Genomic DNA, 17,871 nt, shown 5'->3' with positions numbered 1-17,871 from the left:
AAATTGGGGGGTGGGGTGGTGGTGTCTGAGAATCTAAAGGGTAACAAAATGATAACAAATATACATCATTTCTTTATTAACAAATTATACCACACAAATCATTTACTTTTTCTGATAACAAAGTTAACAGACATTACATCTGTATTTAGAGCAGCAACATAAAATCTTACTAGGAAAAAATTCATTATCTGGACCAAAGGATTAAAACATGGATTAGAAATCTAATGACCAGAAAGATGTAAGTGTCAACTGTGGTGTAATTACTACTGAAAGAGTCCTATTTTTTCCACATCTTGTAACTAGCAGCCCACCCAAAGAGATAATACTTTAAGGGGATGCTGTAGTGGATGATGTAGAAAATCCCATGAAATTAAATCAGTACAAAAGGAGCACAAAAGACCATGACAACTGAAGAAGGTGCCTTACCAAGCAGGGGCATGTCAGCTCCCGAGAGTTACAGGGGCCAGGAAGGCATGTGTCCCTACTCTAACTAAAACTGGAGGGACCTCACCTGGGCACTTCAATTTGAGAAATTAGTTAGCTGGTTAGTCAGAAAAGGGGAAAAAAAAAAAAAAAAAAAAGCATGGGATATGTATGTGTTATTTTCCAAGGAAGTATATACAGCTTAGATAGAAAAATCTAATTACGAAAGTATTAAATCTTTAAGAACCAAAAATTTATTTAGAAAGCCAAATTAAACAAAGGAAAATTTAAAACTCTGGATGAAAATCTTTCTCTAAGTGGCAAAAATCTGTGTCCTCAGTGATTTAACATCAAATGCACTACAGGAGAGTGGGTTTCAAAATGCATCCAGCAGAAGGGTGGGTGGGTGGGTGGGGAGGGCTCCTTTGGGGAGTTTTGAGGGCAGCAGGGAGGGGACACTGAGTAGGCTCCAGGCCCACCCTCCCTGACCCCTCCTCCCTTCAGTTCAAACATTTCTAATCATTCTACCTTTTCTGGTTTCAGGAAATGATTTCCTTTTCAAAAAATAAAGTCTGCTTCCAGCCCATCCCTTGCTGTTTTGTTTTTTAAATTTGAAAGTCATTGATATGAGCTTGAGATTACAATTTTGAGAAATAAGACCAGTGATCTAGAACAAGTTTTCTATGTTAGTGTTATGAAATCTGAAAAGTTTCAACAAGTATTTATATATTCTTCGGTAACATTAAGTGAGCAAATTAAGTTTGTAGGAAAAAAATAAGCTCTGTAATTTCTACCTTGCCTAAATCTGTTCTGCTGTTGTCAAAAAGCTCTCAGTGTTTCTGGGGAGTGTGAGAAAAATTCTAACAACTATTCTGGCCACACCTTACCCCAAAAACATTTCATTCAATGGCTGCACAGAACTTCTTTTTTGAGGAAGCAAGCCTCCAAACTTACAGAATTAGAGTTCTTAGAGTTCTAAGAATGCAGTTACCAAAAATAACACACAGTAGGTCAGGCCAAAATCTGCATAGTGTCCTTCAACATAACCACTAATACAGAGCCGCCAAATCCCAAAACTTCATTCCACGTTCATTAACAAACAGTATCAAAGTGTAAAGGACACTGGGGGAAAATGCTTATCAAAGGCCATTGTCTTTGATGGGATCAGGAAGAAGACCAAAACTGCAGGACAAACGGGGCCCAAGCTCTGGCCCAATCTCTGGCACTTACCAAGGCTTTACTATCTCCGTGGAAAAGACCCAGCCAGCAAACAACTCCTTTCCATGTATTTTTTTCCTTCACACCAGGTTAAACACAAGTTGCTATCATTCTAGAATTATTACATCTTTTTTTTCTTAATTAGGAAAAAAGTTTACTTGAATATTTACATAATGTTATTGCCGTTTATTACAAAAAATTTTAACTGATTTGTAGAATCCATCCAGTAACATAAGAAATTGAACTCCACTGCTTAGGAAGATACAGTTTGGCTGACTGTATCTGACGCTCAGGGTACGCCAGGAGGAAGAAAAATCCTTGCTGTCATTGGTTCTTGCTGCAGTCATCTGTGTTCATCTCTCAGGAAGCAAAAGAATCCATTTGACATTTCAATAAATATCAAAGTAACTGTCCCAAAAAAACAGGTTCCATGGACCAAAGATCCAATAAAGAGAAGTTGTGATTAATGATTCCTAGAATCGAATGAGTCCTCCTTAGTCCAATGAGATGATGTCAGGAATGTTACTTCCACTGCTGGTTATGACCCCTGTCTCACTCCTGCTGCTGGATGAACTAACATGAGTACTGCTTTCATGGGGGCTGGTGGTGGTGACAGACGTACTGCTTGCTGTTAAGGGTGAGGTGAGACTATCCAAAAACATAGGAGGACAGTACTGCTTGAAACAAACAATGATGCCGATGAGGAAGAGGCTACATTGATTTTTAAATAAAGAGACTAGAGATTGTTAGATATACACAAGTGATAGCCACATATTTAAATCTCACTGGGACCGAAAACTTTTCACATTTTTGGATGGGAGGTGGCATGAATTTAGCTATTTTACATTATTTAAAGTGTATGCAGAATATTCTTGATTCTCTGAAAAGCTGTGGCACTTGATTGTTGACCACGTAAGTAGAAATAATGTCAGTAATAACTGAAGTCATTTAATACTAAATACTGGCCCCACAGTTATGACTCATACTAAATCTTAAGAAATTGTTCATTGAATGTATTCAGATGGGCTTTAAATCAACATTATGAAAGGTTAGTTAAATATTTATTTTTAATGCTATTAAGCAAAAATGCTAACGTATAATTCAACAATAAGGTATAGTTCAAAATTTAATTAGATACTTTATGAATAAAGACTGACCAGCTGAATGGTGGCATCTGATTCCTTTCTATATATAACAATACTTATGCAACAGAAAGTCAATCTTCATTTCAAAATAGACACTATACGGTAGCTTATCTACCCCTGCATGCTCAGAACAATGGTCTCATGTAAAATCTGGGAATGAATTTTAAAGGCCTAACTCTAATCTTCCATGACACTTGCTTGACATCCCCCCTCCAAGTATTCCTATCGCGAGTTCCCTCATCATCCTGGTTGCTGATTCCCAAACAAATTAAAAACTTGAGTTTAATACTTGAGTTTAATATTCTAACATTGACCAAGAGAATTAGAGAGAGGTAAGAGCCACAAGCTTGAGTTTACATCACCATGGCATATTTTATGTGAGAAACAATTGGACTGATGTTAGCAAGATAAGTGTGGTCTGGTATATATTGCACAAAGATTTCCTAAGTTTATTTTTAGATTTATTGTATGAAAAAGACCAGTAAGGATAGTTGATCAATATTTTTCATTCTATGTATTACAGGCAGTTCCCGGGTTATGAACGAGATCAGTTCCCAAGTCTGTCTTTAAGTCGAATTTGCCAGTAAGTCAGAACAGGTACATATGGTTCTTATTTAGCATCAGTTAGTCAAATGTTTGTCTTAGTATACAGTATATATGTTACCTTTCTATGCATATAAAACACGTAAGAAACACTTCCAAGACATCTTAAATAATACAGTACATAATAATACAGTAGTAGTGAAACTACATACAGTACTATACTGAAGAGACTCTGTGTGTGTAGTTATGTAGTGCTATCAAAAAACTTTACAGTTCTTAAAAGTTTAGATAAAAAAAAAGATCATTCATGAGGTAACATCATGGTAACATTAATAATTCGATGACTCAGGAGATGATGATGGAAAGATGGCCACTGTTGAAGATGATGGACCTGGCATTGGAGAGGATGGACTTGGTGTTGGAGAGTCAGGGTGTGACTGTGCTGCTGGAGAGGGGAGGTTTATTACTGGAGTCAATTTGTTTAAATAGACGTCAAGGGAGGTTTGTACAGACCTTTTCTTTTTCTCATCATATATGGCCTTGTAGCAACTGAGGCCCTCAGTAACTATACGATAAACTTTGGTGAACCTCTCTGTATTAGGATCTTGCTTCTCTAACTTTGCCATCCCTGCTTCAATGAGACGAAAGGCTTCAGCTAACTCTTTTGTCAAAAATTTTTTTGGTTCTGGAGATTTTAGATCTTGCTCTTCTTTCTGAAATGCTATCATCTGCTGCTCGAGTTCCATAAGGTCTTCATTGGTTAGTTCTTCAGCATGGGAGTTGAGCAACTCTACGACATCATTTTCACTTATATCTAATTGCAGCTGATTACCAATGTCAACCACAGCTTGCCTGGCTTCAGCAATGTCATCAACTGTAAACTCCTGAAAAGCATGTGCAAACTGGGGGCACAATTTGTTCCACACTCCTTTCATATTGGACTGCTTCACTTCTTCCCAAGAATCAGCAATATTTTTGATGGCATCATAGAGATTATAATTCCTCCAAAATTCCCTTAAGCTCATCACATCATCTTGGGTAGCCCTGACTGCTTGTAAGAAGGTCCGTCGTAAATAATAAGCCTTAAAGGAGGCTATCACTCCCTGGTCCATTGGCTGCAGTAGCGATGTGGTGTTCGGGGGTAAAAATACGACCTTTACACTGGGGTGAAGGTCATCTAAAGTGCTTGGATGTCCTGGGGCTTTGTCAAGCACAAGGAGAATCTTAAAAGGAATTTTCTTGGCCAAGCAATAATGTTCAACAGCAGGGACAAAATGGTTCAAGAACCAATCCTCGAAGATGGCAATTGTAACCCAAGCCTTTGCATTTGCCTTCCAAATAACGGGAAGACATGCCTTAATGATGCGGTGAAGTGCCCTTGGATTTAGGGAGCGATACACAAGCAAAGGCTTGAGCTTGAGATCCCCAGATGCATTACCTCCAAGCAGTAACGTTAGCCTATCCTTCGATGCTTTACGCCCTGGTGCATTTTTTTCCTCTTTTGAAATGTAGGTCCTTTCAGGCATTTTTTTCCAAAACAAGACAGTCTCATCTACATTAAATATCTGGTCTGGCAAATAACCTCCCGCATCAATAATTTTTCTCAACATTTCAGAAAAATCATTTGCAGCACTTACATTGGCATTTGCTGCTTCACCTTGCACTTTAATATTATTTAAATTTGCCCTCACTTTGAAACGATTGAACCAACCCCTACTTGCAACAAATTCTTCATCACAATCACCTTGGCTTGCTGCACGTGCAGCTTTTAAATCATTGAAAAGGCTTAGAGCCTTTTCTCGCACTAATGTAAGGCTAATAGGCATATTACGCTGATTTTGATCGTCTAACCAAATTATCAATAGCCTTTCCATTTCAATAATTAGACCACTGCGTTGCTTAGTAATAATTGTAGCCTTCATTGGGACAGAGCCTTTCACATGCTCCATTATTCTCACTTTATCCTTTAAAATTGTTCCAATCGTTGACCGACTATAGCCTAATGCTTTTCCAATGACCGATGGCGTTTCACCTCTTTCCGATCGCTTTATTATTTCCACTTTATTTTCAATCGTGATCGTTTTCCTTTTCTTTGATGCACCACCAGCACTTGCATGGGATTTACGCTTTGGAGGCATGGTTACAAGGGTAAATAAGAGGAAAATTTAAGCCAAATACAAAGTTACACACTTAACACAGTGTTAATGGCAATGTGATCCAACTTAAAAAAGGTGGACAGCGTTCTCCTTCCTTGAGCCGATGAACCGCTGAGCGATGTTGTCATGAGCATCACAAAGTGGTGCCTGTGAGTTCCTTATTGCAAGCTATCGTATTTAACTCAAATTTTTAATACAATAGGCTTTATGGCAGTCAGAGGTTCTTAACCCAGGGACTTATTGTATTCAAGCTAGATATACAGGCAGTCCCCAGATTACGAACAAACTCTGTTCCTAAGTCTGTCTTTAGGTCGAATTTGTATGTAAATTGGAACAGTTAGTATGGTTTGTATCTAATGTCAGTTAGTCAAATGCCTCAGTATATAGCATACTTTCTCATAAAAAATTAAACACTTCCAGATATACTGGAACATTTAACACAACAGTACAGTAGAAATAACGTTTTGATGCGTGTCGCAGAGTAGCACCCGTTTGTTACTACGAACCATTGTACGTACCTCGAATTTTAATATAATATGCTTTATGGGGATTGGCTTGTAACTACAGGTTGTATGTTGGACGTTTGTAACCCGGGGACTGCCTGTATTGGATTACAGATCAGAAATTTAAAACTAAAGTTAGACTACATGACCTTCGAGCCCCAGGTTTAAGCTGTTAGTCAGTGGAAGGGGCAACAATTAAAATGCAGACTGCCTTTTAAAAGCAATTTAATGTTTAGACTGGATAAATGTCTTGGTTTATAATAAAACAAATGCCACACACGAAGGGACTCAAGGGGGTAAGTAACTGCTCTTAAAGAGCTTCTAAGAAGCTCTAAATAAAGTTGAAATGTCAGATACTAAAATTCTTCTCTAAGAGCAGATTAATGTCCAACTTTCCACTAAAATTGAGCAAAAAATTTAGAAAAGAGCCCATTTTTATTCCTTCTATCTCACAGCCAATTTTTGACTGCCTCATAGTAAAAAGGTACTCTTTCAGTTACAAAATTTAAGAGTCCTGCTGTCAGTGGGTCCCATGCCTTGAATTCATTAGTACTAGGATTGCAGCCATTGTTATCTATCTTCTCACTCTGTACTCCTTACGGGTAATGGGCACATATCTGCACAAGGACAGCAGGGACTAAGGGCGAACATGGAGGTGGAGTGAAACACAATCTAAGGATTCTAAAGTAAAGTGAAGGCATAACCTTTTTATTGACTTAGCAAATAAATTAGCTTGTTGCTAAGAATGCCAAATAAAGCTATGAAACTAAAATCCTCTAAGCTCCAAGATGATTTTTAAAAGAGTTGTTCACATAAAAACTTTAAGCCCGAAAAATCCATTTCCTAGAAAAATAAACAGACGCCTTTGTTATAAAACCTATTGATTTAATAATGGTTCAAGTGACAAGAAGAAATTCCTCATTCTGCACATAAAGTCCAAATTTCTCATCTCAGTTTGTATGATCAGATACACAGCATGAAAACAGGAGTCTGATGATGTAAGACCCATGGTTAGCCAATTCTGAGCATCCCAGGAAGCAGTGGTTCATGCTTCCTCCAACCTCCCCTATAAACACCTTCCCTCTTAGTCTTCCTTTCTTTCTCTGTTTTACTTTTCCTTTCCCCTTTTCCCATAGTTTTCACATTGGACCACAGGGATAATAGAGTTTCTTATCTTTTACAGAAAAAACAGGGGTGAGATATGTAATAGAGTCTGAATCTTAATGTCTTTATAATCATGAGAATACCAAGCTAATGATTCAAAATCTGTTTAAGCAAGCTACTGATTTTTTAATGCACAGAATGTACTTTACAAATTATCTCTGTCAAATTTTAACCTCTAGCCACCTAGCACTGTTTCTACTCATTCTAATGACTCAAACATTTGTAAAAAATATCAACTGTATTAGGCTAAATTAAATACAATAAAAAAATTCAAGTATTAAGGTCAAAATATCATAAACTGAAAAACAGAAACTTTTTATTTAAAAACTTACAAAATTTTTTATATAGTACACTTCCTGTCCATCAATGTAAGTAATTGAGAGATGACTGTCCTGATTTTATGCAACTGGTCATTTTCAGTTAGTGTGACATAATCAACAATCAAAAATACAAATTAGTTGCTTAAATTCAGGATACATACCTGGGGATCAACTGGAATAAGGGAAAGAAAATCCAAACCTAAAACAAAAATGCTTTGTTAATAGATATCTCTTTTATTTTGGAGAAGAGAATTATTTCCCAAAATCATTTTGTACTTAATCAAAATCACAAAACATTTGGGGTATGTGCTTACCACTCTGCCACACGCAAGTTTTATATCAACAACAACAACAAAAAACATACTTAGGCTCTTAAGATCTTGACATTTATTTTGTAGAAATACACCACATTAAGTTTCATCTAGAAAATCGCTTCTTGAACATAAGTCTGTTTCATCCATCATTCTCTTGCTCCCAAATCCCACAGCAAGGGTAGTGCACAGTGTATGTTCTGCACACAATGAGCTCGTGGTAACTGCATCTCACTGCCAAGCTACGTTGTATCAAGGTTAACTAGGTTCTAAGTTCATGTAACTTTCAAAGATTTAGGCTTCTTCATTTATGCTTCATAAACAGGAATGTGGAAAAGGTTGCCCAGTAACACCATTCTGAAGCACTGAATAAAGTTAAAGCAATAAAAAATTTTCAAATCTGAAAAGTCTAGCAATAATCTTTAAAGTCAGTTCCCCTAGACCTCTCTGCTTGACTAAAATCTTTTCAATTATTTCAAATCATTTTTTTAAAAAATCACATACAAGGCATAGGTCATTAAGACCTGGGCCAATTTCTACTCAATTTCATGAACTTTTGTTATGTTTGCACTGGATATCACTCCAAGTATAACAACCACACAGAGTAAAAGTCTGATGCAAGACCGTTACTCGAAACAGAGAATATCAGTGGGGACAGTATCTAAAAATTTTAAGCTGCATGAATAATTTATAACTCAAAAATGTTAATGTGTACTCCTCTATCATCTATGTTATAAAAATGTTTATCAAGTATAGCACCGTTTAAAAAGGTTTTTTTTTAAATTGTTAACAAAAGTTTTCATTCTGTATGGTTGTCATTGGCTATATAATCCAGGTGTTCAAGTCAAAAACTGACACAAGGGATCATAACAAACTTTCCCAGTGACTTCTCTATTAAACTGATAATCATTGGGTGACATAACTCAGTAAGCAGAAGATTTCTCTTCACATTAATACTGTTTATTAAAGTGAATCAGCTTTCTACTTCTGCAGAGTAGTAACAAATTTAGCTAGCCTTTATGATACTATCTGAGAGCTGTATATATTCAATATCACTATTATTAAGTCTCCAAAATAATTTATTGGACTATCATTTAATTGGCTCAATTTTATTAACTTTATTTTGCTTTGCATCAAATGTTTTTTATTTTTATAATAGCTTCTGCAAAAGCAGAAACATTTTTTAATGTTTGCTGAGTCAGTCAATTTTAATAACTGAAATCTTTACAAAGCTAAAAACAAAATATCCACACTTCTAGTGGAATATTTGAAGTCAAATCACTAAAAAAGACTCATTATCTAAATGTTTATTCCCATTTCATAATTTCAAATAAAGGAAATACACAAGACTTACTATATTTTTCAAACTGTTCTTGCAGGTCTACCACTAGAGGCTGTCCATCGAGGTCCAAAGACTTCCTATTTTCATTATTTCAAATCCCAGCTCTTCAGACACACTGTTTAATTCTCTTTAGTGATTATTTCATGTGTGGCAGTAGATACAAAAGTCTACTGAGAAAAGATCTGAGAGATTTACTTTATCTCTATCTTTTGACAATCTCATCCAGAGATACTGAATATGATGACTAACACAACATCGTAATAAAATACCTACAAATTTTTATAAACTTTGGTTGAAACTCCAGATTGTCTCCCTTTGTATAGGTACTATCTACACAACATCCAATAGGGTTTTATTATATTTCTCAATGAAACCATTTTCTTAATCACTAACACTGAAGTTTGCTATTTCAGATGTTATTTCTTCTAATAACACACTTAAACTATCATCAGTGTTGAATTTTATGCTTTAAATAGATTGTTTACAACTCTTATATGAAATAGGTGAAGTTTCAATAAAGATTGACATTTTACTACCTTGTTTCATTTAGCAAAATGCCATTCTCTTATGTCACTGTTTCAATTACAATGATATACTATATTGTTATCTTTTTATGTTATCTTATGTATTTCATGCTGGGTAATGCTTAATTATTTTTACCTCATGTTATAGACTGAGTTTTGTTCCCCAAAAATAGGTGTTGTAAATCTTAATCTCTGTCTGTGGTTATAATCCCATTTGGAAATGGGTTCTTTGTCATGTTAATAAGACAGGATTAGTGTCGGGTTTATCTTGAGTCAATTATTCTGAGGTACCCTCCCTGCCATCAAGCAGGACTCACAGCAACCCCTCCTTGGGTTTCTGAGATGGTATCACTACGGAAGTAGACTGCCCCATCCCCTTTCTAGGAGTGGCATAAAAGAGATTAAACATGTGAGGCAGTGAGAAAAGATGGGGTAAGACAGATGTCAAGCCACATGGGGATCTCCAAGAACCAGGAAGCAGAAGCCAAAAAGTCAAGGACCTACCTCCAGAGCCAATACAGAGAAACCCTTCCCCTAGAAGCAGCACCTTGAATTTGGACCCCAAGCCTCCTAAACAGCAAGAAAATAAATTCATGTTTTTAAAGCAACCCACTTGTGGTACTTCTGCTATAGTAGCACTAGATAACTAAGAATTTGGTACAAGAAGATAGAGTTACTGCTCTGACAGATACCTAAAATGTAGAGGTGGTTTCTGAATTGGGTAATGGAATAGAGGCTGGAAAAGTTTCAAGGTGGGGTACTGCCTAAGGCATTTGACTGCTAATCAGAAGGCTGGCAGTTCAAAACCACCAGCCACTCCTCGGAAGGGAAGCTGGGCAATCTACTTCCTCAGTGACACTGCCCAAGGAGGGGTCACAGTGAGTTTGGATTTTTTAATAGTAAAAGCCTAGATTGCCTTGAAGAGACTGTTGGTGGAATTATGGATTTCAAAAGCAGTTCTGGTGAGGGCTTGGAAGGGAGTGAGGAGAACTGTACAGAAAGTCTCTATTGTCTGAAGACAATACATATGGTACTAACAATAAAATGTTCTAGAAATGCAGATGTTGAATGTGCTTCTGGTGAGCCTTTCAAAAAAATGAACACGTGATTGGACAACAGAGAAAGAGCAAGTTCTTATGCAGTGGCAAAGAACTTGTCTGAATGTTCAAGTATTTATTGGAAGATAACTGATGAACTTGATTATCTGGCTGGTGAAATTTCTAAGCATGATCTTAAAAGGCACCACATGGTTTCTCCTTGCCTGCTGCTTATAGTAAAATGCTGGGCAAAATGGGAAAAGGAAACAAAAAAAAACCTTAAAGACTTGCACAATTCTGTTGTATAAACTAAGGACACATGTTCTAGAATGTTCACCAAGGACTGCTTACACAATCTTTGTTAAAGAGGTTAAGCCTGAGACTGAAGGATCTAACCAACTACCACAGTAGGAAACTCCTTAGCTTAGACTGAAGGGGACGGAGAAAGAATGAAAGAAAAGAACACTTCTGCCTCTTGGAATTCCACAAGCAGGAAACAGAGCACAAGACCTACATCTATTCTCTAAGAAAGGAAAAGGACAATTCCTGGAATAGCTTGGAGATTGTAACTGTTAGCAAGAGCATGGGAAGCAAGGCTTTCCCAGTGTCAAAGGGTAGGGTCACAGCCTCCTAAGGATCTTAGCCAACTTGGTTCCAGACGGTGAAGCGGGGAGATGGAGCCACTCTAAAGCTGAGGGGGCAGGGCTGCCATGCCCAAGGGGTAAAAGAAGGGAGGCCTGGGCGAGGTTACCACTCAGATGGACTAGAGAATGGGGTCGCCCAAGTGGAGGGAGCAGAGGTGTAGTCTCAGTGGGCCTGGAAGACAAAGATGAAGCCCAGGGCTGAGGGGTCTCCATGCGGAAACTGGAGGACATGGCCAACACCCAGAAGTCTGGAGGGCAAGGCCATTGTCCAGATGATGGTCTCAGAGAACAGAGGATTATTTTCAAGCCTTGAGAACTAATGTAAATTGCTCTGCCAGAGGTTGGACTTCTTTCCTTCCAATTTCTCCCATTTGTAATGGAAATGCCTACCTTGTGTATATTCTACCATTGTATTATGGCAATGGATAACTTGCAATCTAGACTTCACAGGTTCACAGATGAAGAGGAATTTTGTTCCAGGAAGGAATACGCCTCAAGTCTCACTCTTATTTGATTTAGATGCTTCAAAAAATGATATTTAAAGAGATCAAAGAAGTTAGTGAGCAAGCAGAGAGGAGGAGAGAGAGCTGCCAAGCCACATGGAGATCTCCAAGGAACCAAGAAGCAGAAGCTGAAGAGACAACACCTTTCTCCAGCGAGAGAAAGCCTTTCCTAGAGCTGGCACCCTGAATTCAGCCTTCCAGCTTCCAAAGTGTGAGAAGGTAACTTTCTGTTTGTGAAAGCCATCCACTTGTGGTGTTTCTGTTACAGTAGCTCTAGATAACCAAGACGCCTAAAAACCATGTAATGTTTAAAATTCTGATGGTACATTCTAAACGTATTTTGCTTTATTAGTATTGATAAAATGGTAATTTTTTATTTTAAATGCATAATTATATGAAGCTTTAGTTTTTCTCCTTACTGATGACAATACATTTTCTTTACTTGAGCCATAAACTTTTAACAAAACATGATTGCTACATGATTAAGTATGCAGATGTTTAGCACTTTCAAACTTTTATAATACAACTGAGCACCATTCACACCTGACAATATGGCACTAGCAATAAGGCAGTCATATCTTTTCTTGAAATAATCAAGCTGTTTTCCATTCCATAAATACAAATAATCTGTTTTATTTTGTATTCATTGTTGCACAGTATCAGAAGATGCTCCAAGCTGCAGTTCATTATTAATATCATTTCTTCTTTGTTCCCCTGCAGATTCAGAAGATTCATGTTTATGATATTTAAAAGGAATGTTAAGAAACGTATTAAAACTTTGTCATCTCTCCATTCTTGGTGTTCAATTTTAATATTTTATTATAAATCCTTAAATTTATATTAATACTCTGTACAACATGACTAATTACATAAAAATTATGCACAAAAATAAAACCATAGTTATAATTAATTACAAAAGAGTACATTAACAATAAAATCAAAGTAAAAGCTCAACTACTTAGATGCAGTAGCTGCTACATAATTCACAGATGACAATACACTAGTAACTCTTTAAAGCACAGAGACATATGTAAAGAATGCACAAGACTGTGTGTAGCCCAATAGGCCTCAAACTGGCAGATGGTACTGTGAGTGGTTTATAGATACCGTTACATGACAGGAGAACCCGCCAACAAGAATCATCAGGACAGTCTATGACAAATTTGCTTGACGCATTTTTATACTGGCACTGACATCATTACTTACATGCTAAGCAATGTTCTAGAAAACAGCTGGTAGATCCTATTCTATTCAGTTTACCAACTGGTAAAGAAAGCCAGTATCACCATACTGGTTTATACTAGCTAAATATCAGCCCTGGATATTAATCTTATTGCCTCAATAAACAAACACGCACTCCATTGCCATTCAGTCTATCCTGACTCATAGCAACCTTACAGGACAGACTAGAACTGCTCTACATGGCTTCCAAGGCTGTCATCTTTAAGGGAGCAGACTACGATATCTTTCTCCTGAGTGGCTGATGAGCTCAAACTGCTGACTTTTCGGTTAACAGCCAAGCGCTTTAACCACTGTGCCTCCAGGGCTCCTATTTCCTCAATACCAGTTTGAAATGCATTTTATCAAATACACAGTTGGTGCACATTTTACTGCATTTTCTCAAAGCTACGTATTTTTTTAAAAGAAATAAAGTCTCACTTTATGTCCAAATTTTGAAATAATGTAAATTCTTCCAAATGAAAAACTCATCTACACTCCTAATTTACAGGGGAAGTGATCTGTGTACTATGTCTATGCTACTGCTTAATGGCATGGTCACTAACTAGTAAACATAAATGTTCATTATCTTTTGAATTCAAGGTCTTTAGCAAATAAATTCTTCTGGCATGCTTTTTTATATAGCACATACCAAGATGACAAGTGGACATTCTTAAACTTCACTCAACACTTGCCAAATTATTAAAGCAATACATAGAATTAGGAATTAATCTCTGAGCTTCTTCCATCCTTGTCCTGGACCATAAAACCTCACTTGTACCTTAGCAACAAGCTTTGCAGACAAAGCTGCTTGTATTTGTAGACAACAATTACTTCAAAATGGTCGCTAGTTGAATTTACAAAGAACTTTCTAAAGTACCAATTCTCAAACTATATATGGAGTAAACATAAACAGTAAAAGGTTATTAAAATTTTTTGATGAATACTAGTTTTAGCATTTTCTTTTCCAGTCAACTTTATTCAAATAATTTCAACAAATTTAAGTGACAAAATTACACTGTGCCAGGAAACACAACTATTAACTGTTTCAATGACACCAATTTTGCCCCCAAAATTAAGTATTATGCTTAAAATAAAATAAAGGCCTCATTAAGGAGTGAAGAAGAATAAATCACAGACTAAAATCAACTTTAAAACAGGAGGAGGGAAACATACTCAAAGAAGATCACTGGTTCTAACTTGCTTGAATTTGACTGAGGAAAACATCTACAAAAACATGGCTATGGATAGAGGGAAGAATTGTATGTGTGTGCGCGTGAAACTGTAAAATATGTCCTGGTGGCTTAAGTCTTAGCACTAAAGTAAGTCCAAAAAAAAAAGCCTGCCAAACTCACTGCCATCAAGTAGGATCCAACTCACAGTGACCCCTCCTTGGGTTTCTGAGGCGGTATCTCTACGGAAGTAGATTGCCCAACCTTCCTTCCGAGGAGTGGCTGGTGGGTTTGAATCGCCAGCCTTCTGGTTACCAGTCAAGTGCTTTAGGCACGATGCCACCAGAGCTCCTAAAGTAAGTCCCGTAACCTTGAATTTTTCTAACTTTAGAGTTAATATAGATATAAAAGATATCCTTCAATGTTATTTAAGAACTGCTCTAGGAAAACAGTTAGTGGATCCTATCCCAATAGGAAGGGAAAAATCTACAGGGTAAAGCTGATCACCAAATAAACCCTACATGTGCATAGTATGTTCTGGTGGCCTACCAAGAAGTGTACTCCCTTTATCTGTGAAGCTCCTATGATAAATATATCAGGAAAAAGTCTCTAAGTACAAACTCTCCATAAGAGAGAGTCATTTTTTCCCCCTACTATCCTATCATATTTGCTATCATCAGGAACCGACAGATTGCTGTGCAGTAAAAAATTATAATATGTGAACGTGACATATTAAAACATATTATTACCTTTACATAAAACCTTTCAAATTTCCTTTGAACTTCTATTTAAATTTTTAAAACTCTATTTGTTGTAAAGATCAAGATTAAAAATAAATAATAAAATTGATAAAAAGCAAAACAAAACTCTCCACATACCTGGCAAATCTGATGACATGCTTGAAATTGGCGTGTGGTGGAATGGTACAGAGTAGTCTGTTAATGAAGGCGGAATAGCAGCAGGATCAACCGAAGTCACACTGGGCACCCTTACAGAAGATGGCTGATACATGAGAACCCTGTTTTAAATAGCATGGGAAATTACAAACAATCTGGCTGTTAGTTCACAGGAGAGAAGGGCTGTACCACTGGGCATTCTCAGCTGTAAGTGCACTAAGTTTCAACACAACTACATGGCAGCTACTCACTACACCGTACTCCACTCTACTCTCCTCTTTCTTAAGTCTTCATTTTAACATGAATGTATCTTGACTTTCAACAGCAGCTGTGACATAAGAGCAAGCTGGCATTAAAACATAATGTATAGTGCTGGAGTAATACATAACATTTTCATCCAAGAACAAAAATATACTTCACTTATCATATATGCTTTTATTAAGGAGTCCTTGGTGGCACAAAAGTTAAGTGCTTGACTGCCAACCAAAAGGTTGGCGGCTAGAACCCACCCAGTGACTTTGCCACAGGAGAAAATATGTGGCTATTCTCCCATAAGGAGCTCTGGTGGCATAGTGCCTAAGGCATATGACTGCTAACCAGAAGGTGGTTGGTTCAAACTCACCAGCCACTCCGCAGAAGGAAGATGGGGCAATCTCCTTTTGTCAAGATTTACTGCCTTGGAAACCCAATGGGGGTTGCTATGGGTTGGAATTAACTCGACAGCATTGAGTTTAGTTTTGTATGTTTATCTTGTCCCCATAAAGATTATAGCCTAGAAAACCCGAAGGGACAGTTCTGTCACATGGGGTCACTATGAGTGAGAATCAACTCAATGGCATCTAACAACAATAATGACATGCTTTTACTAATGTATATGAAAAAAAAATGTGCGAGTATTGGTAATTTTATTTATAAAGAAATTTAGAACTCAAGCTGTTGTTAGTTGCTGTCAAGTTGATTCTGACTCATGGTGCCCTGAAGTGTACATAGTAGAACTTCTCCACGGGGTTTTTAAGGCTGTGATCTTTCAGAAGCAGACTGAGGTGGTGCTGGGTGGGGTCAAGCTACCAACCTTTTGTCTAATAGTCAAGCACTTAACCAAATGCACCACTTAGGGCCTCCAGAATGCAAGTAGGGGACTCCTAAGGTTTGATTTGAATCTTTGATTGAACAGAAGTTCTTCAATTTGTACTTGGATTCCAGTAATTACTAGCATCTTATCTGGGAATCACTTGCGCAAAGCCAATCCCAAGGTCAACAGACCTACAGTGGTAGACAGCAATCAGACATCTGGAGATGACTACTTAAGATTTAACATGTATTTAAAATGCTGGCTACCATGACACCACCCACTCTTCTAGAAGGACTGATGACTCTCAAGTTACTCGTACATGCTAAAAGTACAAATAAAAAACAAACACAAAATAGTTATTTTAAGAATCAATACAACACACACACACACACACACGTAATATATTGAGTTCAGGCTTAAAGAGAAAAGATTTCAGTCTTCTTATTTAAACTGCATTTTCTCTTGGCTCAGGGTAGACAACCAGAAGTTTACAAGAAAAACATCTTGCATGTTAATAAGAAACTAAACTATGTTATTGACCTGATAACAATGTTATTGGCTGATGGCGGCCATGTTGCAAACAAGTAATGGTGTGTAAACAGGAACTAAAATAAAACATTAAGGTTAGCATCCCAAAGTACTGCCAATCAACTAATGTATAGACTGAAGCTCAGAATTCTGTAGCTGGACGGGATCCTTACAAAGATGAATAAAGTGAAATCTACAGAAACTGAACAAATTAGAAATGCAGTCACAAAGCTAAACTGGAATGAAAGCTTAAGACCGCTAAGTGTTCTTTCTCCTGGTTGAAACACGCCTTTGTTGATCAGATTATTAAACTGTGGCAGTATGTAACAATGACATATTTGCATACATTCTTCATGCTCCAAACAACTGACCAATTATTTCATAACCTGTATTTAAATCTCAAAGGAGCTCTTGGCATATGGTTAAATTCCCTGGCTGTTAACAGAAAGGTCAGCAAGTCTGAATTTACCAGTTGATCCATGGGATAAAGACATGGCAGTCTGTCTCCATAAAAGATTTATAGCCTTGGAAACCCTACGAGGAAGTTCTACTCTCTCTTACAGGGTCATTAAGAGTTGGAATCAACTTGATGGAAACAGTTTTGGTTTTATTTAAATCTCAAACCACTTAAAACTACTCACAGTCTATTTAGAGTTTTTCTAAAATTGGTTTGCACTGTGACACGAGGACCTAGTCTAGCTATCATTCTGTACTACTTCTCGGTATCATGGATGCCACTGAAAATGTGGACAATAAAGCCATCTTAACAGTACATATGCTTATGCTAACAACTGTTAAATCTCAGAGAAAATGAGTAACACAGGGCATATATGCAATATAATATGCTTGAGGTCATAGCGTAAGTACGGTATTCCAAAACACATCTTTCAGAGGTAGATGAAGATTTCAAAGACATTAATTAGGTGGATACTTGGCCTTCAATGTTACTCAGTGACCAAAAACTACAAGCAAGGGATGAGCAATGTTAGAAAGGAGACCCTACAGGGAGCTAGAGAGAAATTGGGATGAAATTAAGTAAGTTATATTTTATTTAAAGCTAATCTTTTTCAGGAGGGTTGATCACTACTGTCGAGTCATTGAGATCCCTCCTTGGGTTTCCAAGGTGGTAAGGAGAATGATTGGGGGGGGGGG

General features: G+C 37.2%; 1 protein-coding gene across 1 annotated transcript in view; it reads right to left on the bottom strand.

Annotated features, from left to right (window-relative positions):
* Nucleotides 1-2,232: 2,232 nt before the first annotated feature.
* Nucleotides 2,233-17,871, bottom strand: part of PIAS2 (protein inhibitor of activated STAT 2) — a 69,023-nt gene continuing 53,384 nt past the window's right edge. Inside the window, exons 11-13 of the mRNA XM_042781389.1 lie at nucleotides 15,102-15,241; nucleotides 7,634-7,671; nucleotides 2,233-2,289 (exon numbers count right to left, since the gene is read on the bottom strand). Of these exons, the coding sequence (XP_042637323.1) occupies nucleotides 2,233-2,289; nucleotides 7,634-7,671; nucleotides 15,102-15,241 (235 nt within the window). The remainder of the gene's footprint in view (nucleotides 2,290-7,633; nucleotides 7,672-15,101; nucleotides 15,242-17,871) is intronic.

The sequence above is a fragment of the Orycteropus afer genome, unplaced genomic scaffold (assembly GCF_000298275.1).
Source record: "Orycteropus afer afer isolate SDZICR_OR568_19922 unplaced genomic scaffold, OryAfe1.0 scaffold00113, whole genome shotgun sequence".
NCBI lineage: Eukaryota > Metazoa > Chordata > Mammalia > Tubulidentata > Orycteropodidae > Orycteropus > Orycteropus afer.
This window is presented reverse-complemented; position numbering and strand designations above follow the sequence as displayed.